General features: G+C 34.5%; 1 protein-coding gene across 2 annotated transcripts in view; it reads right to left on the bottom strand.

Annotated features, from left to right (window-relative positions):
• Positions 1-23,090, bottom strand: part of LOC100372486 (small G protein signaling modulator 1) — a 91,261-nt gene extending 68,171 nt beyond the window's left edge. For both annotated transcript variants that reach the window (XM_085491713.1, XM_085491715.1), the window contains exons 1-3: positions 23,010-23,090; positions 22,850-22,893; positions 10,884-10,959 (exon numbers count right to left, since the gene is read on the bottom strand). In XM_085491713.1, the coding sequence (XP_085347839.1) occupies positions 10,884-10,959; positions 22,850-22,893; positions 23,010-23,025 (136 nt within the window). In that variant the 5' untranslated portion in view covers positions 23,026-23,090. The remainder of the gene's footprint in view (positions 1-10,883; positions 10,960-22,849; positions 22,894-23,009) is intronic.
• Between the last annotated feature and the right edge of the window lie 3,584 nt (positions 23,091-26,674).

The raw sequence follows: 26,674 nt of genomic DNA, 5'->3' as shown, positions 1-26,674 counted from the left end.
GATATTGTCATCCTAGATCATTGAATGGTATGTTTGCATGACGTACATAATGTTATTAATTCAAGGATTCGTAATTACTAAACACTGCACAAGTCATTAACCTTTGTTAGTAACCACATTTTAAATAAAGACTGCCAATTCATTGTGGCCACTTTTTGTGTAGCCCCAATGTAGTTTATATGATCAGTATAAGAATGGTACCCGTCTAGACTGGCAAAGTAAGGACTTCTTTTTTGTTCTACAAAAAGAAATAATTAATTGTTTTGAGTCCTTTTAGCGTGATCTCGAAAACTAACGTGCCCTCAAAAGAAATCCCGACTGGACCCATATGTGAGCATTTGATTGCTATTAATTATTCATGAGTGGGTGTGTTAACATGACCTTTTAAATGTTGGGTGACAATGCAAACATGTGAATGTTCTGCTGCTAGTCGTATCTTGTGGTTTAGAACTGAAAATGTACCTGTTGTATTGTAGTGTCAGTTAGAATTATGGTGGTGCTGAGGTTTAGTTATTTTACTCTCAAAAATGACAACGGAAATGTATTCAAACATTGGAGCTGCCAGTGTTAGTCAACAACTTTTAATTAGCATAATCACTGGAGTGTTTTCACTCTGGTTTTCACTCCAACGCAGGGGGTCGCCTGCAGATGCGTCCAGTGGGGATTTTTTTGCGGTCACGCTAGTTTCCGCGATCATGCTAAAAAAGCTAAACTGACAATTATTTGTTTTTAACAAACAAGCAGCCTGTCGGCTGAGATAGCTCCGCTGTTAGCAATGCACATTTCAATTAAAGAACTGAAGATATCATTAGAAAATGAACAATATGTATAGTATCAAAGCAAAGGACCTTGCTGTTTTCAACAAGAATTCAAAACAAGCAGCCTATCGGCTGAGATAGCTCCGCTGTTAGCAATGCACATTTCAATTAAAGAACTGAAGACATCATTAGAAAATGAACAATATGAATAGTATCAAAGCAATCAGACTTACAGTTTTTAACAAGAAGTCGAAAATATCACTTTTTACCAAAAATTACAAAAATATTCACCAAAATAAATTAATTAGAGAATTGAAGACATCATCACAAAACGAACAAATCTGAGAGAGGTCCACATGTAGTACCTATATATGTAATATAAAAGCAATTGGACTTGCGGTTTTCAACAAGAAGTTGAAAATATCACTTTTTACCAAAAATGACAAAAATATTCACCAAAATTAGAGAATTAAAGATATCATTACAAAATGAACAAATCTGAGACAGGTCCACTTGTAGTACCTATGTATGTAATATCAAAGCAATTGGACTTGCGGTTTTTAACAAGAAGTCAAAAATATCACTTTTTACCAAAAATGACAAAAATATTTACCAAAATTAGAGAATTGAAGATATCATTACAAAATGAACAAATCTGAGAGAGTTCCACATGTAGTACCTATATATGTAATATCAAAGCAATTGGACTTGCGGTTTTTAACAAGAAGTCGAAAATATCACTTTTTACTAAAAATGACAAAAATATTCACCAAAATTAGAGAATTAAAGATATCATTACAAAATGAACAAATCTGAGAGAGGTCTACCCAAGGTACATATACACCAAGTATCAAAGCATTCAGGCTTGTAGTTTTCAAGAAGAAGTCAAAAAAGTACAAGTCATTGTCAATGACACGTCCCTGTTCCGTTCATATTTGAGTGACATATACATTCAAAGCAGATCATGACCAAAATGCACCTGCATATGTACAACACATTGTGCTAAATCTGAACAAAATCCATCCATGCATGACTGAGATCCGGTTCTAGAATTGTGAAAATACGTGATTTTGATGCATTTTCGGCCTTAAAATAGCCATCATTCCGCTATTGTTAAGCAGATCATGAAACAAATGCACATATCTATTTGTGACATGATGTACCACGTGTGTGTGAAGTTTGAACTTGATCAATCCAGACATGTCTTGAATACGGATCCAGAACTGAATTCTTTAACAAAATGGCCGCCAGTCGGCCATTTCGAACTTGATCCGAAAAAAAAAAAGACGTGCATCAAGGTCCTATTATGTTTAATGTATGTACCAAATTTGAACAAAATCCATCCATGCATAACTGAGATACGGGTCCGGAATGGTGAAAATGTGCGATTTCAATGCATTTTCGTCCTTAAAGCGGCCCCCATTTGGCTATCGTTAATGAGATCATGAAACAAATGCACATACATATTTGTGACATGATGTACCTTGTGTGTGTGAAGTTTGAACTTGATCAATCCAGACATGTCTCGGATACGGATCCAGAACTGAATTCTTTAAAACAAAATGGCCGCCAGTCGGCTATTTCGAACTTGATCCGAAAAAAAAAAAGACGTGCATCAAGGTCCTATTATGTTTAATGTATGTTCCAAATTTGAATGAAATCCGTCCATGCATAACTGAGATCCGGGTCCGGAATGGTGAAAATGTGCGATTTCAATGCATTTTCGGCCTTAAAGCGGCCGCCATTTGGCTATCGTTAATGAAATCATGAAACAAATGCACATACATATTTGTGACATGATGTACCTTGTGTGTGTGAAGTTTGAACTCGATCAATCCAAGCATGTCTCAGATACGGATCCAGAACTGAATTCTTTAAAACAAAATGGCCGCCAGTCGGCCATTTCGAACCCGATCCAAAAAAAAAAATGACGTGCATCAAGGTCCTATTATGTTTAATGTATGTACCAAATTTGAACAAAATCCGTCCATGCATAACTGAGATCCGGGTCCGGAATGGTGAAAATGTGCGATTTTGATGCATTTTCGGCCTTAAAATGGCCGCTATTCGGCTATCGTTAATCGGATCATGAAAAAAATGCATGTGCATATGTCCCATATAATGTGTGATGTATGAGTGAAGTTTGAACTTAATCGGTCCATGCATGTTCGAGATACAGGTGATCACGGACGCACGGACGGACGGACGGACGCACACAGGGCAAAACATAAGTCCCCGTTTTCGGACTGCGTCCGAACGGGGACTAAAAACATTGACACGGACGACGCCGGACAATCACTCATATGATAAGCTCCGCTCGACAAAGTCGACAGCGGAGCTAAAAAGAAGTCCTGACTTTGCCAGTCTAGTACCCATCTAATGTGACCAGTCTTGACACCAGTTTTGTCAAATACACCTGTATACATGTATAAGGGCTAAAATGATTGAAGATAATTACAGTGTTCTGCACTATTCTCTACATTGAAATTCTGAATTTAATTAAGGCAAACACGTATATTTGTTATATATTCTCCATTTTCAAATATTTGTAGTCAAATTACATCCTCAAACTGGTAAATTTTTGTCACATTTTCAGTCACCATTATTTAATTTATCAACCTCCATATAAAGACACTGTCAACAAAGAACAATTTCTTTAGGTATCTTGGGTGGTCACTGCCAATGTAGTTTTGTTTTCAAGTAAGAGAAAAATAGAAATGTAGGTGGTGGAACCACCAAAACTGTAAATTCACTGCATGTTCACATGTATACATTACCTCACTGCATGTTCACATGTATACGGTACATTACCGTCTGAGTATAACGTTCAGCTGGCTTGAATTAGCTTTGCTTGCTTTCAAAACTGATACATATCTAAACTGTGCCAAGTAAGGGACAACATCAAAAGTTCAATGTAGGATAAAAAACGAACTATAAATCCTCCAAGATTTTTTTTGACTTCATTAAAAAATAAAATTGTTTTTGTAGAATGGAAACTTTATGAGGTCACCCCCGCCACACACACCCAAACTAAAGCAAATAAGTTTTTTTATCCGACATCAAACTTTTGACGTTGTCCCTAAATCATCCCAAATTAGTAACATGGGAAATACTACAAAGAATACAAGATGAAATGATTGACAAAGGCCAAGGTAGCAGATAACCTACATGGGAATTAAAGTTACACTCCGACTATACTGCATAAATTTTGCTTTTCACTACTGAAAGCATTTTATTCAAAGAAGGTGGTTGGTTTGACTTGCTACCGACTGATTTCATCACTGCACTATACACAACTTTGACTGTAGTCAAGCCAGTAACCTGCTTGAAATATTCCTGCATAAGTTTTTTTATACTCTATCTTCTAAAAACACATGAAAAGTATTTGTTGTGATATAATTCTTGACTTCAAAGTATTAACTTTCATAAATGCAGAACTTTGTCATGCAAGTTTCAGGGACAGATCATTGAAAATTCTTTCAATGATATAGCCTAAATAGCTAAAGTCGAGGAAACAGTACAAACTCAACTCTGAAGTAATCCTGAGCAACCAAATTTATACATGTTGCACATGTAGGGGTAAATCTTGTTACACTGTTCAGAAGACTCTCAACAACCACCCCAAAGTTTTTTTTAAAGTTTTCGACAATTGTTTTCACTGGCTGTGATTGTCAGGCAGTGAACATGTTTGAATATTCGTTCTTGAGAATAAATTGGTGTTGGCGTTGGCTCTATTAGTAGCGCATATGGTTATGTAAATGACAGAGGTGTTTTTATGGTCAAAGCAAGCAATATTTCAATGATACATAATTATGTATTTCTTTTGAAGCTATGCTTCTGCTACGTATGAAACCCATTATACTATGCGAGTAACCCAAATATAACCAAGATCTCTCAAAGATAGCCAGAAAAGTGGGCAGAACAGATTTAAAAATCAAAATGGCCATTTTATGCCATTGCCAATGTTATGTCTAAGGCATGTCAGAGAAACAAGTTAAAACTATTTTGAGATTTTTTGGATCAAAATGGCAGCCAGTTGGTAAATGTCATTGACACACCCCTCCCCCAAGACTTGCTTATGTATACATTGCGCCATCATGTCTACTATGTACCGATACTGATCAAAATTGGTATTTTTATAGAATGACTACAGATGGACACGCAGATATGAAAACCCCAAATTGTTATCATCTGTATTTTGGAACAATGTACGAATGTAGCAGTGAGTTAGCAGAAACCTGTCAAATATCGTCAGTTAATACATTTGAAAGAAAACATTTGTTAGACTGAAATGGAACTACATACATGTACCGACCGATATACTAATTGTCATAGAACAGGCAAGTATAGTGCTGATGCCAAGACAACAGGTAAAAAAAAAGAGTCTGCTTCATTCATTCTGACACAGTAAACAACATCTATTATACTAATCTTCATGTTTAAATAGTTACAATACATGTACATATGTATGGTACGTATTCTCTATAATACAGGTGTGCACTTTTCACCTCTAATGCTTAGGTTGCATGGGTTAGTTGTGCTAAGTGCAATCATATGTGAGGGTTAGACAATTACCGACAAACCACCAGCACAGTTCTAATAATACACCTGGTCTAATAATAATATAATTACAACCATTTTTTTTAATAATTTCATTACCATTAACATTCATAAAAAAATTGTGAGTAACAGTGTGTTGATAATTTGTTTTCACAAAAACTGAATCATTCCGGATCCAATATTCAGGTGCCTAGATCCGAAAAATAAACCAGATTAAGGTCACTAATCTGTTTTTGTGAAGCTTGGTGAATCAGTAAAATTGTGAAGTGCACTTTCAAATTGATAAAATAGAAACAAATAACGTACTCCTCATCACATTTTTATTGTCTTGTTATTTTATGCAAACATCTAGAATAAATGAATCTGGCTTCGGCATGATCTTGAATCAGTTAGTTTGATGATAATACTGTGAAGCAATATAATCATAAAATATTTTGTGTTTTTAATTTTCAATTTTTGTGAACAAGTAAAACGCAATGATATTTTTTCTCCATTAATTGTCATTGTTGAAAGCTACACATACATCTTCAGCATAATAAAAATAAAAATAATTTTTGAAATGCAACTGTCTTACTTTTGATTTTGATTAATCTATAATACTCTCGAAAATTTGTCACATGCAAAACCACAAAACAAATGAGTCTACCGTGCACACCATTTTAATGGACCGGTCACACTGTATGAATGCATACACAAAAACACTATGCTCAGATTCACATTCAAACACTTTTTTTTCACGTCAGCTTTTTAAACTTATTTTCCCAGAGAGATCCAAAATGAACTTGTCCACCTCCAGTTTGATAGAACGCATACAAAAAGATTTATTTGAAAAGATAGAATCTGATTCATGCATACACATGAACAATTGTATGAAGACAAAATAAAAACAGTCGACATAGTAGAGATGTTCAAATGATAGTTTTCATTATTTACAGACATGTGTTGAAAAAATAAAGATTAAACTATCTGTACACACTGAACAGCTGGGTAGTCCTACACAGGGTTCACTGCCACAGTTATGATTACGTAGATAGCGCTCACTGCAATACACAGTTACAACAAAACGCACATGTTCATCAGAAAATAATTCTACTATTAGGAGATCATGACAAATCATCTGTCAATCTGTATTCTGCTTTGTGTCGTACAATGAACGTACAGACAAACAGAAAAATGCAAAACAGTGGTTCCCATACATGTATTTATTAAAAGTGATAGTTATTTGATTAACTTGTAGAAAAACGTAATTAATAATGATTTAAAAGTACTTTTGTACTAAATAATTTCACTTGACCATTATCATTAATATAATTATTAAAACTTCTTTATAACGGGTAGTCTATCAATCTAATGCTATTCTATCATGCAGGCTTGTGTTTTTTTTCTCATATTTGTCAATCTATGCAATATTGAGTCAAGATGACCTTCAGTGCCAAATGAACACAGATGGTGTTGAATGTTAAGATGTGCTAGTCACATTTGTATTAATATGCACACACTAGGCAGCAAGAAAATGATTTTTTTGATCAACCAAGAATTCATTTTTTCATCATTGTGTCCAAAGGATTAAAAAAAATATGAAAAATAATTAGTGAAAATAATGCATTCATGTGTTAAAGGGTTACTGGGGACAGAATGAACAAACACTAGGGACATCACCACACTGACAGTTAAAATGTAGCTTCATTATTAATGAAGCCATATATGTATTACTGAATAGGGGTTCTCCCATGGTGTACTTGTAGTGTAAGAAGAAAAAGAATGTTGACAGAAAGTGCAACGTTGTAAAAAGATTCTCTTATCTTTTCAAGTAGGGTGCTGACCCCTCCATTATTCACACATGTGAGATGCATCATGGGAGTACCATAATGCATTGGGACTTCATTTATTAAAGAAGCAAAGGATGAGAATTACAAGATACCATTGTATATATACTCGTCATTTAAACACAAAATACACACAACACCATCAAAGTGATGATTTTCCTGACAATTTCGCCTTCTCAGGAGTCTAATCATACTATGGCAGGGGTTCATATGATAACAAAATTTTTATTGCCTGCTTTAATTAATTAGACATCACCACAGTGTCTTGACACCAGTTTGTCATTAAACTCATTGATAAGGCTGCTAACCATGATAATTACAGATTAATTGTAACATATAAAAATATCATAAATATTGAATATTTCATATGTACATTAATAATTAAGTTAGTACAGGGAACAGGTTGTGCCTGAACAGGGACTAAGTGCGGACAAGTATGGAAGAGAAAGTCTAGTAGTAAAAAGGTTAAAGATGAACTTCTAATAGAGACAATATGGTAATACCGTTTACAGGACTGGCTACCAATCGCTTTGCTTGAATTAAACATATTACCCATAATGCACTGAGGGAGTAACACAATGCATACATGTAAAGAGCTTCATTTAATTTCTAGAATTGAAATCTTGATATCTTGTAATATGTTGGCAATTTTTGTTTCAATTATGATTTTAAGTTGCATTTCTCCATAAATGAAAACAATTTACCTTTCCATAGAATTATAAAAGTGTCATTCAAAATATAATTCAGATCAATAGCATGTCAGCAGCTTGTCTGAAAACTTTTAGTTGCCAGTCGTTATTGCTGGTTTTCAATACAAACTATGTGACATACACTTCACGAAAGAGCCGGGCATCTTTTCATATTATTATGGAAGTCAAAAATGTTGTGCATAATGTATTTACAACATAATATAGCATATAGGCCAGGGTACATTGTTTGACTATAAATGAAAATATTCTGAAAAAGTCAATAAGAAAACTTTTATACATCAATTAGGAGGTAAGGTTGGATGTGAATGAACGGACATGATATTTAATAACAGTACAACGTTTGTTTTATTATGATTCGTAATGAGTTTTACTTAACTTGAGTACATGAGCAGAATGAATAATGACATGCACTGTTAGTTTTGACATCTTTCTAGATTACCTTGAACAATGATAAAGCAATAGTAATTAGTAAAATTAGCCAAACAAGATTGTATTTTTGTGGTTTTTTTGCTTGATAGTTTGTTATACAAAATCACTGTTAGATAATTTTATTTGTAACAATTAATATTTGTAAAAATGCTCGGCTAAACCATATTAAAATTACCCTATGCACTATATGTACACCTAACATCAACCCTAAGCCTAATTTCTCTCCCAGAACTACTCATACAATAGTAATTTACATATTTTTGCATTGTGTATTCAAAAATGGCCTTCCTACATGTATATGTACATGTATGGCAAGACTACCGGTAATATGGACTCCTTACATCGCATATGCTAATATATCCTATGTTGCTACATGTACCTACTACCAACTACAAGAGTGCCATGAGTTGACATCCCAAATAGCGGTAGATCAAAAACTTAATTTTTTTAAACGAAAAAAGATGACTGCAGAGATGTAAAGTCATCATTGCAGGATAATTTATTCATTTTTAATAATTTCATAACTACAAAGTTAGGCATAGATTCAACTAACACGTTAACAAATATAAACATAACAGCTACTGAAGTGCCCTTTAAAATTAACAAAAAAATGTTTAACAAGGACAAATATCGTAGTTGAAGATAAGATAAGGCATAGCAAAACTTGAGCACCACATAACTGTCAAACACTTGTCATCTAACAAATCTTGTTGACATTTGACCTACATCCAGTCAACATAAAAAAACTGTAATGTTTTTTTATCTCTTTGAATTCTCAAAGACAAACTCAGACAGGTAATTATTTGACTATTGTACCCGTGAGAAAAGACTACATATATTACCATTCACGTCAATATGAACTTGAACTTGTGTACAATCTATATTTAGGCAAGTTACTGAACTCCCTCCTGAGCTTAAGTCTGTTCAGGATATAAATGTCAGTGAATCAATAAAGCTGCAACATTGTTACAACTTTCAACAAAGGGTACAAAAAACACAACCATTTAAACGTCCCCTGAAAAGCATAATCCCAGAAAATCAAATATGAATTAATTATTGCCTATTTTTTTATTTTCCCACAGGATTAGAAGTCATGGCTGTCTGGTCAAGAATTTATTTTATGCACTATTCCATTGCAAACAATTTGACAACGTATTTGCCATGTTGATGTTACTTTACATTTATTTGAATAAAAAAATAAAATAATAGATTACTGTAGACTACTTTATTTTCGCTTGGAATTTATTTTCGCTGTTTTCGCTGAAGGGATGATTCCGTGAAAATAAAATCCAGCGAATATACTTTTTTTCCTATATTTCACATTAAACTCATGAAAAATCAGTGAAAATAAATTACAAGCAAAACGCCCAAAAAGCCTTTTCAGCGAAAATTAATTCCAGCGAAAATAAAGTATTCCACAGTATATGCATTGTGGAAACAATGTTTTTTTCATGTGTTTCATAGAACGCATTTTGAACAAGACGCAGCACATTGACTGCGTTGTGATTTAAATTGTTGTTTTCAATTTTCAACCTACATGTACACCCTACATGTACAACCTACACACGCACACATACAGATATCTACTGCATACATAATAACTTGACTTTGCATTTGTCATTTAATATCTTTTTTACTGTATGAACATATTAAATAACTATGGACAATAATATTCAAACCCCGGGCAAGTGATTTTTATTACATGAGTCATCCTATTATAAAAACCGGAGGCAAAGCTCACTTCTATGGTATTACATGTACTTGGTAGATGGATTCTTATACTCACTTTTAACTCCCACTTTATTTAGAGATTTGTAGTTAGCAAATTTGACCTAAACAGGTTTGAGGTTTGCATATTCAGCTCTGACATAGTTACGGTTTTGCATATATTCGGCCTAGACAGGATTGTAGTTGGCACATTCGGCTTAGACTGGATTGTAGTTGGCACATTTGGCCTAAACAAGGAATGCAGTTTGCACATTTGGCCTAGACAGGATTGCAGTTGGCATATTCAGCCTAGACAGGATTGCAGTTGGCATATTCAGTCTAGACAGGATTGTAGTTGGCATATTCAGCCTAGACAGGATTGTAGTTGGCACATTTGGCCTAGACAGGATTGTAGTTGGCATATTCGACCTAGACAGGATGGCATTAGGCATACATGTATTCGGTTTTGACGGGATAGTATTACACTAATATAGAAAAGCAGTGGAGCCACCCCATCCCCGAAATTTCAATGCAGGGGTCATTGTCTGTTTCATGAGAAAATTTTACTCAACATTTATGACAAACATTCATTATCGGGAACGTTAACGAATTAATACTTTGTAAACAGTCTCCCATGATGCAACACAATCAAAATGGATAGTGTTGACTGATATGGAAAGAATGACTGAATACAAAGATTCTTTCACATACACTCTCTGCTTCATCCCATTTGTAGACAACAATATTCTACAGGAAGTGGTACAACTGAATACATGTGCATATCGCTCCATTGTTTGTGGGTAACACAGGAAGCAACTGCGCTTCCCTGTGCATTTAATGAAAGTAAAAAGGGATTTCTGAATAGAATAATAAGAGTTCTATTGACGACTCACCGCAGAGAGAACGTATGCATCCGCTGTCTTCATGAACAAACTTCCGGGTGACCGCTTCTTCCATAATCTGCTTGACCTATAGATGATAAATATACAGGAATAAAAATCAAATAAGAATTCATTGAAGTATGGTGAATATTTTTTCTCTATAACATCATCATCTCAATGACAACCATTACTTCAATGATGAATCTCAGTGACATCAACTAAATGACTTCATTTTCTCAATTACATCACCATCTAAATGACATCATCTAAATGACTTCAACTCAATGACATCACCATCTCATTATCTCACCATCTCATTATCAGTAGCATCATCATTTCAGTAACAAACATCATCTTAACGACAACCCAATGACCATCTCAATGACATCACAATACCAAAGACAACACCATTTCAATGAAACCATCCCAATGTCATCACCATAATTATCTCAATGACATCCCAATCTCAATGACATCCCAATCCCAATGACATCCCAATCTCAATGACATCCCAATCTCAATGACATCCCAATCCCAATGACATCCCAATCCCAATGACATCCCAATCTCAATGACATCCCAATCCCAATGACATCCCAATCCCAAAGACATCCCAATCCCAAAGACATCCCAATCCCAATGACATCCCAATCCCAATGACATCCCAATCCCAATGAATCCCAATCCCAATCCCAATGACATCCCAATCCCAATGGCATCCCAATCCCATTGACATCCCAATCCCAATGGCATCCCAGTCCCAATGGCATCCCAATCCCAATGGTATCACAATCCCAATGGCATCACCATTTCAATGGAAACATTATCTCAATGACATCATTATCTCAATATCACAATCCCAATGACATCACAATCCCAATGGCATCACCATTTCAATGGAAACATTATCTCAATGACATCATTATCTCAATATCACAATCCCAATGACTTCCCAATCCCAATGGCATCCCAATCCCAATGGTATCACAATCCCAATGGCATCACCATTTCAATGGAAACATTATCTCAATGACATCATTATCTCAATATCACAATCCCAATGACATCACAATCCCAATGGCATCACCATTTCAATGGAAACATTATCTCAATGACATCATTATCTCAATATCACAATCCCAATGACATCCCCATCTCAATGACATCCCAATCCCAATGACATCCCAATCCCAATGACATCATTATCTCAATGACATCACAATCCCAATGACATCACCATCTCAATGACATTATTATCCCAATGACATCACGATCCCAATGACATCACCATCTCAATGAAATCACCATCTCAATGACATCATCATTTCAATGACAGCAGTTTAATGTTTTATTGACATGCAGTTGATACAGTTTACCAAATTGCTTGGTAATTACATTCCTTATTACATGCCTTCATTTTCACACAAATTTGATAGACAATTAAAATAGGAACACTCAGCAAGTTTGTCACAGATGAGTGAAGCTTGATGATGCTTAACAGTGACATTTTTTTTTCTCAAAATAGCATTCTCCAATCTTGGCTGAATATTGTAATCTACATATATTGAAAGAGAGGAATGTGATATAAATATGTAAGAACAGATACATACATGCAACCTCTAGAAAATCATTGCCTGGGATTGGGATTGTCCATGAGATACACAACAGTATATTTTACAGAGTAATGTGTCAGAATTTGAAAAAAAAAAATATTAATCATCTAACAAATATAGTGACAGTAAAATGTATGGTTTTAACAAGCAAATGAAGTATGAATTGATACCCAGAAACACTAGAAAGAACACGGATGTGCAGGTGAGGTGTCACATCGCATTAACTTAGCGAGTCTGTGAAAATCTTGAACTATTGTACATGTAACAGTGAAAATTCCTCTGCGGCCCTGTGAGGTGGTGTGTAAGGCTTTTGCAAAATTCTGCATTCACAAATACCATAAAATCATAATAATTCCCAGTAGCAAAAATTAATGGTTTACTGTTTTTGATTTAGCATCTATTTTTTTGAAACAAAACCATCTGTAAATGACCGAGATCCGGTTCCGGAATGCCAGAAATGATTTTGGATGATTTTTTAGCACAAAAATGGCCACCATTCCACCATTTTGAATTTGGAACGTCAAACCAATAAATCTGTATATACATTGATGTATAATGAATATATAAAATTTGAACATAATCAGTCAAAGCATGTCAGAGATATTGCACTAGAACCACAGTCATTAAAACAAGTCATTGTCAATGACACGTCCCCGTTCCGTTCATATTTGAGTGACATATACATTCAAAGCAGATCATGACCGAAATGCACCTGCATATGTACAACACATTGTGCTAAATCTGAACAAAATCCATCCATGCATGACTGAGATCCGGTTCTGGAATTGTGAAAATACGTGATTTTGATGCATTTTCGGCCTTAAAATGGCCATCATTCCACTATTGTTAAGCAGATCATGAAACAAATGCACATATCTATTTGTGACATGATGTACCATGTGTGTGTAAAGTTTGAACTTGATCAATCCAGACATGTCTTGGATACGGATCCAGAACTGAATTCTTTAACCAAATGGCCGCCAGTCGGCCATTTCGAACTTGATCCGAAAAAAAAAGACGTGCATCAAGGTCCTATTATGTTTAATGTATGTACCAAATTTGAACAAAATCCATCCATGCATAACTGAGATACGGGTCCGGAATGGTGAAAATGTGCGATTTCAATGCATTTTCGGCCTTAAAGCGGCCCCCATTTGGCTATCGTTAATGAGATCATGAAACAAATGCACATACATATTTGTGACATGATGTACCTTGTGTGTGTGAAGTTTGAACTTGATTAATCCAGACATGTCTCGGATACGGATCCAGAACTGAATTCTTTAAAACAAAATGGCCGCCAGTCGGCCATTTCGAACTTGATCCGAAAAAAAAAATGACGTGCATCAAGGTCCTATTATGTTTAATGTATGTACCAAATTTGAATGAAATCCATCCATGCATAACTGAGATCCGGGTCCGGAATGGTGAAAATGTGCGATTTCAATGCATTTTCGGCCTTAAAGCGGCCGCCATTTGGCTATCGTTAATGAGATCATGAAACAAATGCACATACATATTTGTGACATGATGTACCTTGTGTGTGTGAAGTTTGAACTCGATCAATCCAAACATGTCTCAGATACGGATCCAGAACTGAATTCTTTAAAACAAAATGGCCGCCAGTCGGCCATTTCGAACCCGATCCAAAAAAAAATGACGTGCATCAAGGTCCTATTATGTTTAATGTATGTACCAAATTTGAACGAAATCCGTCCATGCATAACTGAGATCCGGGTCCGGAATGGTGAAAATGTGCGATTTTGATGCATTTTCGGCCTTAAAATGGCCGCTATTCGGCTATCGTTAATCAGATCATGAAAAATATGCATGTGCATATGTCCCATATAATGTGTGATGTATGAGTGAAGTTTGAACTTAATCGGTCCATGCATGTTCGAGATACAGGTGATCACGGATGCACGGACGGACGGACGCACACAGGGCAAAACATAAGTCCCCGTTTTCGGACTGCGTCCGAACGGGGACTAACAAAATGGCCGCTAGGCGGCTATTTTGAATCCGATCTGAAAAACAAAATGATGTGCACCAAGGACCCATAATGTCCAATTTATGTACCAAGTTTCAACAAAATGCATATGTAAACAGCTGAGAACCGGTTCTGGAATGCCAGAATTGCTTGATTTTGATGATTTTTCAGTACAACAAGCCATGCATGGCACAGTCCCCGTTAGTTATCAAATTTAAGATATATAGTTTTGTTTAAAGTAATATAGCTGGAATATAACCATGTCAGGAATATGATTTTTTTAACATTAAAATGATTGACATTTGTATCTGATAGTTAAACAAGTACTTGTCCATATTGAGAGATATTGCTCTGGAACAGCATTCAAAATCAGCCATTTTGAATACATGTATATATATAACATGATGTATAACGAATATATAAAATTTGAATATAATTAGTTAAAGCATTTAAGAGATATGGCTCTAGAACCCCAATCATTAAAACAAAATGGCCGCCAGTCAGCCATTTTGAATCCAATCTGAAAAATAAAATGACGTGCATGAGGAATCCGTAATGTCTAATGTATGTACCAAGTTTGAACGAAATCCATCCAAGAATGACAGAAATGCTTGAAATTTGATGATTTTTTAGCACAAAAATGACCACCATTCGGCCATTTTGAGTAGGATCATGAAACCAATATATCTGTTTATCTATGACATGATGTATAATGAATATTTAAAATTTGAATATAATCAGTCAAAACAAGTCAGAGATATGGGTCTAGAAGCCCATTCATTAAAACAAAATGGCCGCCAGACAGCCATTTTGAATCCGATCTGAAAAATAAATGATGTGCATCAGGAACCTGTAATGTCTAATATACCAACTTTGAATGAAATCCATCCATAAATGCCAGAAATGCTTGATATTTGATGATTTTTTAGCACAAAAATGGCCACCATTTGGCCATTTTGAATAGGATCGTCAAACCAATATATCTGTCTTTCTATGACATGATGTATAATGAATATTTAAAATTTGAACATAATCAGTCAAAGCAAGTCAGAGATATGGCACAAGAACCACATTCATTAAAACAAAATGGCCGCCAGTTGGCCATTTAGAATCTTATCTGAAAAACAAAATTATTTGCATCAAGGTCCCATAATGTCTAATGTATACACTAAGTTTGAACAAAATCCATCTGTAAACAGCCGAGAAATGCTTGATTTTTAGAATTGTTTAGCACAAAAATGGCCACCATTCGACCATTTTGAATCAGATCGTGAAACAAATTAACGTGCATATGTATAATATCATGTATGATGTATGTGTAAAGTTTGATTGTGATTTGTCCAGGCATTTCTAAGATACAGGTCCGAACGCACGCAAGCACGCACGCACGCACGCACGCATGGACACACGGAGGTCAAAACACAAGTCCCCGTTTTCAAACTGCGTCTGAACAGGGTCTAAAAATGGCTGCCATTTGGCCATCTTGAATCAAATCGTGCATATGTATAATATTAGGTATGATGTATGTGTGAAGTTTGAATGTAATTGGTCGAGGCATGTCTAGGATATAGGTCCAGATGCATGCACAGAGGTCAATCCATAAGTCCACGCTTTCGGACTGAATGCAAATGGGGACTAAAAATGTGATCAACTGCAATATGAGGGTACAGCATGGAATCACTGCCTAAAGCATACGGTGATTTGGCGAAAGTCGACTGAGCTATAGTACTGAAAAAAACGTTACCAACTGCGATGAAGGATGGAATGACATCCACTCACATAATTCAAATCATGATGCGCAACAGACACTTTCATTTCCTTCGACTATTTTTGAGTGTCTCTGTTCTTTCTTGCGTCTATGATTTAATACATTAATGACTGTATGCAATTGGGATATTTTGGAGCATTTGCCAGATGATGTTTCAATGTGGATGACATTACTGTCCTATAAATTGGAGCATACAGGTATGGTCTACGATTGAGCCAATTATGAAGACAAGTCTATCATGAGCGTCTGAGATCCAGGAGGTGACGTCAATGACTGTAATCCTACATGTATCATAGGGGGATTTTACTGATCACCAGTTCTGTTTTCTAGACCACATTTAATGAGAGTATATTGTATACACGTACTATTTCAGGACAAGACAAAATCATCAGAGGATTGCATGCAAATTGTGCAGATATGGAAAGGTTTATTCCTCATTTTATCTGGGCCAACTTGTTCAGTATGTGCTTCTATGTTGACACAAAAAATAAAAACGAAGTGCGATTACAGTAAACTTCAACTTATAAAAGATGCCAAACAATGGCAAGAATTTGGAAAGGAAGCTGAATATCCAAGTTAAATACAATACAGTGCATAACAATGGAATATGTTAATGTATTTTAATATATTTATTGTTACATGTATGATAAATTGGTTCTATTGTTTAACTCCTACTCTTTATCGTTCTAGGGAGAACCTTTACTGGATAGTGTATAAGAACCTCTTAAATAGTAACTTGTGATTCAATCACATTTTTCAACGTCATGCTACAATATTTTTAACTATATCAAATGCAAAATTTACCTAGAATAGCAATTAGCATTTCAAGATGGCCGCTTGGGAATATCAGAAGTTCAGTTTCCATGGCGACAATTGACGGAGAACAGTCCTTTAGGACTACAGCAAAATATTCACCGTCATATAATTTTGCAATTCACCTGAAAATTGATCTCCCGAGAGATCTAAACGGCTATAAAAAATTACTTTGAGAGAAACTGTAGAAGGAATATCCCTACATGTACTGTCTGCGTTGTGTCAATGCACTATGTATGGATTTTTATCTATTGAAAAAAGTACATTTGTTCTTATTTAATCTGAGACAGTTTGGACACTATAATTAATCCTGCAAAAATCTGAGTGTAATATTTGGCAAATTTTTAACTATTTTTTATGATTTTTTATTCATATTGGACCAATTTTTGAAAAATATGCAAACTATTATTATATTTGCTTTATTAGTAGCGGTAACTCATGTGCTTACATAAATTACAGAAGTGTCTCTATGGTCAAAATAAGTAATATTTTAATAATTTAATATACAACAAATGTGATTTTTGATTTTGAAATTGTGCTGTGTTTCCATCACCACCCTTGGAAAATGTTTACAGCTATTCACCATCCGTAAACCTGACTTTAAATGGTATCCATGGTTACTTGTGAACTGATTATATATTAATTAATCCTCAAAAACACAAAGTCTAAAATATTCCTATCTTTATCACAATGTCAAAATGTTGTGTAGTACTCTGGTTCGATTCTTTTTGAAACTTTTATTCAAAAAAAAATCAGATATTAGGGGCCCTTCTCCAATAACAGCACATGTAATTTTGTGTAAACAATGTATTTTAAATGTGGTATACATTTGTATAAGTCACTATGCAACCTGTATTAAACACGACGACCCTTTAATATGCACAGAATGTTGTAATGACCTGATGCGTTAAGAGGAAAGGAAATACAGCAATCCTGTAAGCAGATTATAATGTAGATTACCAGGGACTTCAGTACCATATTTACTCCACTGTAAGCGCACAAACAGTAAAGCGTATATCATCTCACATTGATTCTTTACTTTATTTTCACTTCTGAAATGTGCACATACTTTTATGTAAATTACAGAGCTACATTTTCGTCATAATAAGTCATAGATTGTTTTTGCATGATCCATGTAATTTTTGGTTTATGTGAAATTGTATTAGAGATGTGCTACAAATAAAGCAAATAAATAAATGTCACCATGTCGATTTTACAAACATATCATGATGTTTGGTTGGCTGAAGCAAGAAAGTATTAGTCATCTTTGGATGACAAGTTTAAATCTACCATATATTTTCTATTAGTGTATCTGCAATAAAAATACAAATACATGAACAGTAATAATTATATTTACTGTCATATACTAGTGGTGATCATTTCAAATCTGATTAATTTTGATTTTTTTAAACAAGGGAACAGGGGTGCAGCGCCCTTATGCCATGGCCAAGCGCCCCCTTACCCTGGGAAGCAGATCCTCTGGCAACCATAAAAGTCTGATTGACCAGGGATCACATCTGGCGACAATCTTCAACTGTGACCATTTCTGATAGTAATTTTGGCCCCAAGGGAGCCATAGAATGCTCCATTTTAACTTAGAATTATTAAAAACTCTGCACCCTGGTAGGGAGAACCCTATCTCCCTCACTTGGTGGCATCGCTGAATTGCAGTGCTCCCTTTTGCAGTTTTTTCTCTAGAAAAACCCCTGTACGGTATACAACTAATTAGGAGCACATATGTACCTTAATAGTTTTGTAGCTAATTATAGACTTCAGCTAGTCATGTTCCTAGTAATTAACCTGATTATAGTTGATTACAAGACACTTCAACTACATGTACCTAATTATTTAGCAGATTTTCAGAATTTATTGGCTTTATTTATTTTGATCAACCACAAAATTGTGCTGTTTTTAATTAATTTTGCCCAACTCAGATTTAGGCTTCTATTTATGAAAACAAAAAATGCTGAATGAATGGTACATTGTGTTAGGGACACACAATCATCTACAACCGTGATGTACACATAGAAACAACTCACTTTATCATTCAGTCATGGTTTGCTAAGAAATACATTCATTTTATCGAGAAAGTATGAAACCCACTATGTTTCACGAGTTGCCCTACCATGATGTCCTTTGACCTAATAGGTCAAAATACCATTAACCAATCAGAATGTATCATGATACTACAGAGAGTTTCTGGAATCTTCAGACACATTCAGAATATTGATGATCGCAAAAAAAACACATTTTAGAAATAAATTTTGTTATTATCAAAGTTGTTATATGACTCATTTGTGTTGATTTCACTGCATTTTGTTATAAGGAGGTGATTAGTATTTTTTAAAAAGTAAAATTTTAGTAAAACTTTAATAACTTTCATGATGATAACAAATGAAATGCATTTAGCTTTTACACAATAAATATGCAACTTTTTCTACCTATGGTGCTAACTCAATCTCATTTGTAATTTGTTTTTCTTTAGCCAGTGATTGTATTTCAACAAAATTGTTTTTGTAATTACTTATTTTAACCTTCTAAACAAGCAGACTCTTGGCTGAGATAGCTCCGCTGTTAGCAATGCACATTTCAATTATAACAACACAAAATGAACAAATCTAAGAGAGTTTCACCTGTAACACTATAAGTATAATATCAAAGCAATCAGACTAGCAGTTATCAACAAGAAGTTGAAAATATTCACCAAAATTAGAGAATTAAAGATATCATCATGAAATGAACAATTCTGAGAGAGGTCTGCCCAAGGTACATATACACAAAGTATCAAAGCAATCAGGCTTGTAGTTTTCAAAAAGAAGTTGAAAAAGTAAAAAGTTGATGCGGACGAAGATGGACGCTGACAGACAATCACACATATCATAAGCTCCACTCGACAAAGTCAACAGCGAAATTTCAGCATATTTTTTTATTCAAAAAGTGTTCTTTAAAATCTAATTATTCAAAAGTAGGCAAAGTTTTTACAGACTTACTGAAAAGCTTATTAGATTTTTCTGATTGAGCAATATCTTATATTATATCAGTGCCATGAATACATTATTGTGATTGTAGAATACCTTCAAGTTGTTTTAAATTATACTAACCATGTCTAAGGTACAATGCACTGTTGGTTTTCTCCAGGTCGATCCACCCTTCCCCACTTTCCACACATCCCCACCCCCCGCTTGATCACTCCCTCTCGTTCATTTTTTCTAGAAAAAAACCTGCATATTTAAGAATGAAATCTTGAAAGACGTTTTTTTTTTGAACGCCAGTCATTATTTGTCACTATTCATAAAATGGAAGTGCGCACATTTTTCCATATTTTTAAAAAAAAAAAAAAATAGATCTAATCATGTAGTCAATGAAAAATTATTTTCCAAAATTAACAGAGAAATTATAAAAACAAATAATCCCTAAAATGAGAAAATGTTGCAACAAAATTTTGAAGTGAAAAACAATAGTTAAACTGTTAATCTTTTAAGTGGAGATTCTCTCAGAAAAAAAGGTACATGTATATTAAAACTATCAACTATCAGCCCCCCCCCTCCATTTCCAAAAATGGAAAAGTCCACAATTGTATCAAATGTTGATGCAAATTATGTTTTGTACAATAAGGTCAAATGTAAGTAAGGATCAGTACAGTGACCTTTCTAGTATGCACTGATTTTCACCATATGTTAGTCACACATATTCCTGCAAAAAAATGCATATAAAAACTATATGCAAAAATAATTTTGAAAAATATTTGCAATAACATATGTGTATATTTTTATCTATAATAATATTTGGTAAAAAATAACATTTGATTTTTTTTTAAATAAGCCAAATACAAAACCCTACGACCACTATTTGAACAATATAAATTATTATAATATATTTGTAACTGTGAGTGAGGTGTTTATTTAATTTCAATATATGGGCAGTTTTTTCGCATGACGTATTTGTGCTTTCAAGCAGAAAACGATATAGTCATGGCATCATGCCAACACTTGAAAACTCATTTTTGCTATTTAATCATACAATTATTTTCAATTTTAGTTTAATATGACAAAAACAACTTGTAATAATAATAAAAAAAATCTGACATACATTTTGAAGTGTAAACTGAATGAAATTAACTACCCTGGTTTCAGGGTTTTCCATTTAAGGCTGTAAGGAGATTTAATTAAAAAGGAACTTTCAAAGCGGGGGAGGTGCACAACATTACTCTAAAATAGGAAAACATTATGTGCACATTTTTTATTTACCAATATCCAAAATTAAAATTAATTATTATTTTTTTTTTTGCTTTAGGGTTTTTCAATATTAGCCTGATTATGATATTAGTTCTATTAATAGTGTCTGTGCTTAGATAATTATGTAAAAATAAGTAATATTTAACGATTCAGTATTTTAGAAATGCAAATTTTGGTTTATAAATTGCTTCTATTGGAAATGCACTTCTAATAGAGCCAAATTTGGTATCTGGAATATGAATTATATACAAGACATTCAGACATCTTAAATATATGAATTCATAAGAAAGAAAACAAAAAATAATATACATTTGTAACAAATAATGTAAAAAGAAAAGATAGCAATGCAAATCTTGTCAATATTTTTTTAAAATATTTTTCCCTGTTATTTTTATGCCATATTAGACTTTGTGATTTTAGTAATTCTACTGAGAGAAGATGTTGATTTTTGAAGATGCAAAAACATGTTCTATTATTATTAATAAACAGTACATCCTGAAAAAAATGTTGACAGCTCTAAATTTTGTGATATGATATGAAGTTTGACAAATTCAGCATGATTCACTGTAACTTGCTGTCTTAATTAAAGACCCCAATTAAATGCTGACTTGCAAAATTTTAGATTTCTTTTGACTTGAGAATATCATCTCTGGTTCATTAATAAGTGGCTTAGAGTAAATAGATTGTTTAAATAAATAGTAAATAGACTTTGGTTTAAGATGGAGATAATTATCGATTGAGCCAATAAATAAAATAATCAGTACAAAAACAAATAAATAGTAATAATAAATTTATTAAATATTCTTTTATTTGTTGGGGTATCAGAAACAATATTTTATTTAATTTTTTTAAATTTACCTCAATTAAATAGGAAAGCACTTTTCCGTGTGCAATATAGTAGCCCCTGATTATGTAACGACCCTTATATCAGCAGTTTCATTCATGAAAATTGAAAAATCCATTTATTTCGTCAAAATGTACAAGATAACATCTCAATCCGACACATTTATCAGCTGCATACCAATGATATTGTTAAAATGTTAGGTTTTAACAATTTTAGATATTGTTTACATGTAAATTCAAAAAGAGACGTTTATTTTTAAACATTATTTGATATTATCAACATATTTCATTACGGCAAAGCATGTGTGTGTTTAATATTTTTCTTTTTTTTTTACAATGGTTGTCCACGTTTTTTCGCGTATTTTTTTTTTTAAATGGACGCTATCAGAGCCAAGATTGTTTTCATATTATTATCACTGAAATAGCGCTGTCAACCTCTTGTCTCGACCTGTGACTAACGTTTGGTTCATTCATCGGTTTTGGATGTTGGGTCTGCGAACACCCGCGCCTCACGTCACAGAACATATCCCAGTCACGAGGCAGAGAAGGGTGGAGAACTCTCTACAGTCGGTGGAAGAATAACAGACAAATGACAAGAAATATAGCTCTAACCCAGTTCTCTCAACGTTAATCATGTTTACGCGTAACAGGCAAGCGAACGTACAGACGCACGTCGATTGCAGTGGAGTCGGGGCCAAGCGAGAAGATCCACTTACCTCTTTTTTGACGGTCCGCAGCAGCTTTTGCCGCAACTCGTCATCTGTGAAAATTGTATAAGACATGTCAGTTGTTTTTATCTCTCTCCTTTCTAAAAATGAAAACAAATAACGGAAGAAATAATGAATGGGAATACATTTTATCCAATGTTCCACTCACCACTGACGGTCGCCATTTTGCCGATGTTTTGAACGGGCGATTATTTATGCATGCAAAACAGTTAATCCACTTCCGGTTTGTTCTCACCTGGATTGTACCATTAATTTACGAAGGCGGGGAAGCTTTGTAAACGCTACAACATGTTAAACTGTGAATAAATAAAACATTTGCGGCAATTGTGAGCGAATTTTAGCGAATCTGAATCGATGCATGAACTAACAGAACCTTAATTTAACTTAAGTGCAAACAATTCCATTGTAATGATATATTATATTTTAGACTAGCGAAATCTTGAATTAGTTGAATTACCTAAAATAACATGCTAGATAAAATAGAATGTTGTGAATTATTTTTATATTGTATGATTTCTCCATTTAATCGATATCCAAGATGTTGTTTATGTGTTATGTACAAGTTTTGGAGGTATAGGGCAAATAAATAAATAGATTAATAGATAGGTAAATAAATGCCAATATTATAAAGGTCGTCACTGTAATGCCCAGTATAGTAGTAGTACACATTTATATTCATGTAATTGTTATTTGTGAAGTGCGCCCTCACAGGCAATTAGTAAGACAGTGTTTACAATATGGCTGCCATGTTCATGCAGTGAATAAATGAAGCTCAAGTTTGTGTTCCCACCATTGTATTAATTTCTGCCTCACGATCTTACAACATGGCGACGAGGATGAACAAGATCTAGTGCAACATTCAAGAAAACCTGAGATGCCTGCAGAAATATTTTAATTCATAAATCGTGAGTTGAACATACATGTAGTGTGTAAATCAGCCATACACATTTCCCAGTGTCAGAGTTTACAGATTCGTTAGAATTCAGAATACCGTCAGAGTAATAAAAATTCGCTGGATGTGAAATTATTGAATTAATTCTGAACAATGGCTACTGCACTGCTACCATTTCCGTCATTCCCAGTACATGATGAAAGCACCTCCATAGGGCCAAGATGGACAAAATAGGTGAAACGTTTTGAGACATATTTGGTTGCCCAGGGAATTACTGATGATAAGAGAAAGCGTGCCTTACTATTATATTCAGCTGGGGATGAGGTAGCAGATATTTTTGATTCCTTACCAGATACTGGTGATGAATTCAAGCAAGCCTTAGAAGCACTGAATAAATACTTTGTACCCAAAGTAAATAAAGCATACAAAGTTTATGTATTCCGAAATGCATCACAAAAACCTGGTGAAACATTAGACAGTTATAACACACGTTTGAGACAACTTGCAAAACCATGCACATTTCATAATGAAGATGAAGAGATCAAGTCACAAATAGTACTATCTACAACATCAGCAAGGCTGAGGAGAGCACTCAGAGAAAATTTGTCATTAAAAGACATTCTTGATGCAGGTCGTGCTTTTGAAATATCAGAACGTCAAGCAAAAAACATAGAGGACACTGATAGGGTAGATCATATTTCTGAAATTAAGCATGTGTCTAAGAAATTTAATAGGAATAGAAAAAAAACATGGCTGAATTCAAAATCAGGAGAGAGGTCAGGTCAAAGGTCCAACTAGAAATGATATTAGTAAATCTTGCTTCAGATGTGGTGGCATATACGCACACAAAGATACTCCATGTCCAGCATGCGGCAAAGCATGCAAAAAGTGTCAGAAAATTGGACATTTTGCAAAAGTATGTAGGAGCAATAATATACAGCGAGCAAAAGCAATTGACGTCCACAAAGATAATTCTACAGATGATGAATATGTATACCACATATCAGTATCCCCAGTCATTGATAAATTTCAACCACATACACAAGTCATGTTAGCAGGACAACCGGTAAAATGTTCATTGACTCAGGAGCTGGTATTAACATCATAGATGAGAAAACACTGCAACAAATTAAAGGTGTTCAATTATGTCAATCATTAAAGAAAATATACGCTTATAATGCTGTAAAACCACTTCCAGTAATAGGTGAAGCTGAGATGACTGTACAATCACTTGTAACTAACCAACAGTTGACTGAGAATTTCTGTGTAGTTAAAGGCACAGGAGGAAACTTGTTAGGGTGTGAAACAGCAGTGAATCTTGGATTGCTACGCATCGTGAATAATGTACATTCTACAACACCTGTACCCACAGTTGGGAAAATAGTTAATGATTTCGTGGATCGTTTTGAGGGCATTGGAAAGATGAAACATGTTAAAGCAAAATTAAATATTGATAAATCAGTTAAACCAGTCGCTCAACAGCATCGTCGTGTTCCATTCCACGTTCGAGATAAAGTAGAGAAAGAATTACAGAAATTGGAAGAGTTAGACATAATAGAAAAGGCTGTAGATGCAACACCGTGGGTTTCCCTGATTGTTGTTGTGCCAAAGAAAGAAAATATTTGTATTTGTGTTGACATGAGAGCTCCAAATACAGTTATAGAAAGAGAACGTCACTCGATACCAACAATAGAAGATCTGATAGTAGTTTAAATGGTGCTACAGTGTTCACCAAAATAGATTTGAACAAGGGATATCATCAAATAGAACTGGATTCTGATTCAAGACACATAACCACATTTGCCACACATTTAGGTTTATTTCGTTACAAGAGACTGATTTTTGGCATAAATTCAGCTGCAGAAATATTTCAGAAGGCTGTCTCTGATGCACTGCAAGGAATTCCAGGTGCTAGAAATATATCAGATGACATAATAATATTCGGCAAGGAACATACAGATCATGATGACCAATTGAAAGCTGTATTGCAGAGTCTAAGAGACAATAACATTACTGCCAACAGAGAGAAATGTGAATTCAGTAAGTCAGAAATCACATTCTATGGGCATACCTTTCCTTCCAAGGGAGTATCAGCCGACAATAAGAAAGTATCATCACTACTGAAGGTCAGTGAACCACAGGATGTAATGGAAGTCAGAAGTTTTCTTGGCATGGCACAATACATAGCCAGATTCATACCAGACTTCGCATCTATATCAGCACCCATAGGAGAGCTTACTCATCAAGATGTACCATAGTCATGGGGCCCAAGACAACAAAAGTCATTCAGTGCACTGAAAACTGAAATGGCTAGTAAGAAAGTGATGAAATACTTCAACCCAGAGTATAATACAGAGATTATCGTTGATGCCAGCTCAACAGGATTGGGTGCGATTCTAGTGCAGATCACTACAGATGGAAATCGGAACATAGTCGCATATGCAAGTCGCGCACTAACTGATGCTGAGAGTAGATATAGCCAGACAGAGAGAGAGGCACTTGCGATGGTATGGGCAAGTGAACATTTTCACTTATACATTTATGGATCATCCTTTAAAATAATCACAGATCACAAACCATTAGAAGGAATCTTCAATAAACCACAGCGCAAGTCTACAGCCAGAATTGAACGTCTGTGTCTACGTATGCAACCATACAAATACAAAGTAATTTATCGCCCGGGTAAAGAAAACCCGGCAGATTATATGAGTCATCACTCAGATACGGATATGACAAATTCTGTTGACCATAGTTCACGAATTAACACTTATGTTAACTTCATTGTTGAGAATTCAATGCCAGATGCATTGACACTTGAAGAAGTCCAGAAAGCTACTTCAGAAGATGAGACATTACAAAAGTTGTCACATGTAATACTAACACAACGGTGGCGTGATGTTGATCCTGAAATTGCTCAGTAT

This window comes from Saccoglossus kowalevskii, chromosome 16 (genome assembly GCF_978046115.1).
Source record: "Saccoglossus kowalevskii chromosome 16, keSacKowa6.1, whole genome shotgun sequence".
Classification (NCBI taxonomy): domain Eukaryota; kingdom Metazoa; phylum Hemichordata; class Enteropneusta; family Harrimaniidae; genus Saccoglossus; species Saccoglossus kowalevskii.
This window is presented reverse-complemented; position numbering and strand designations above follow the sequence as displayed.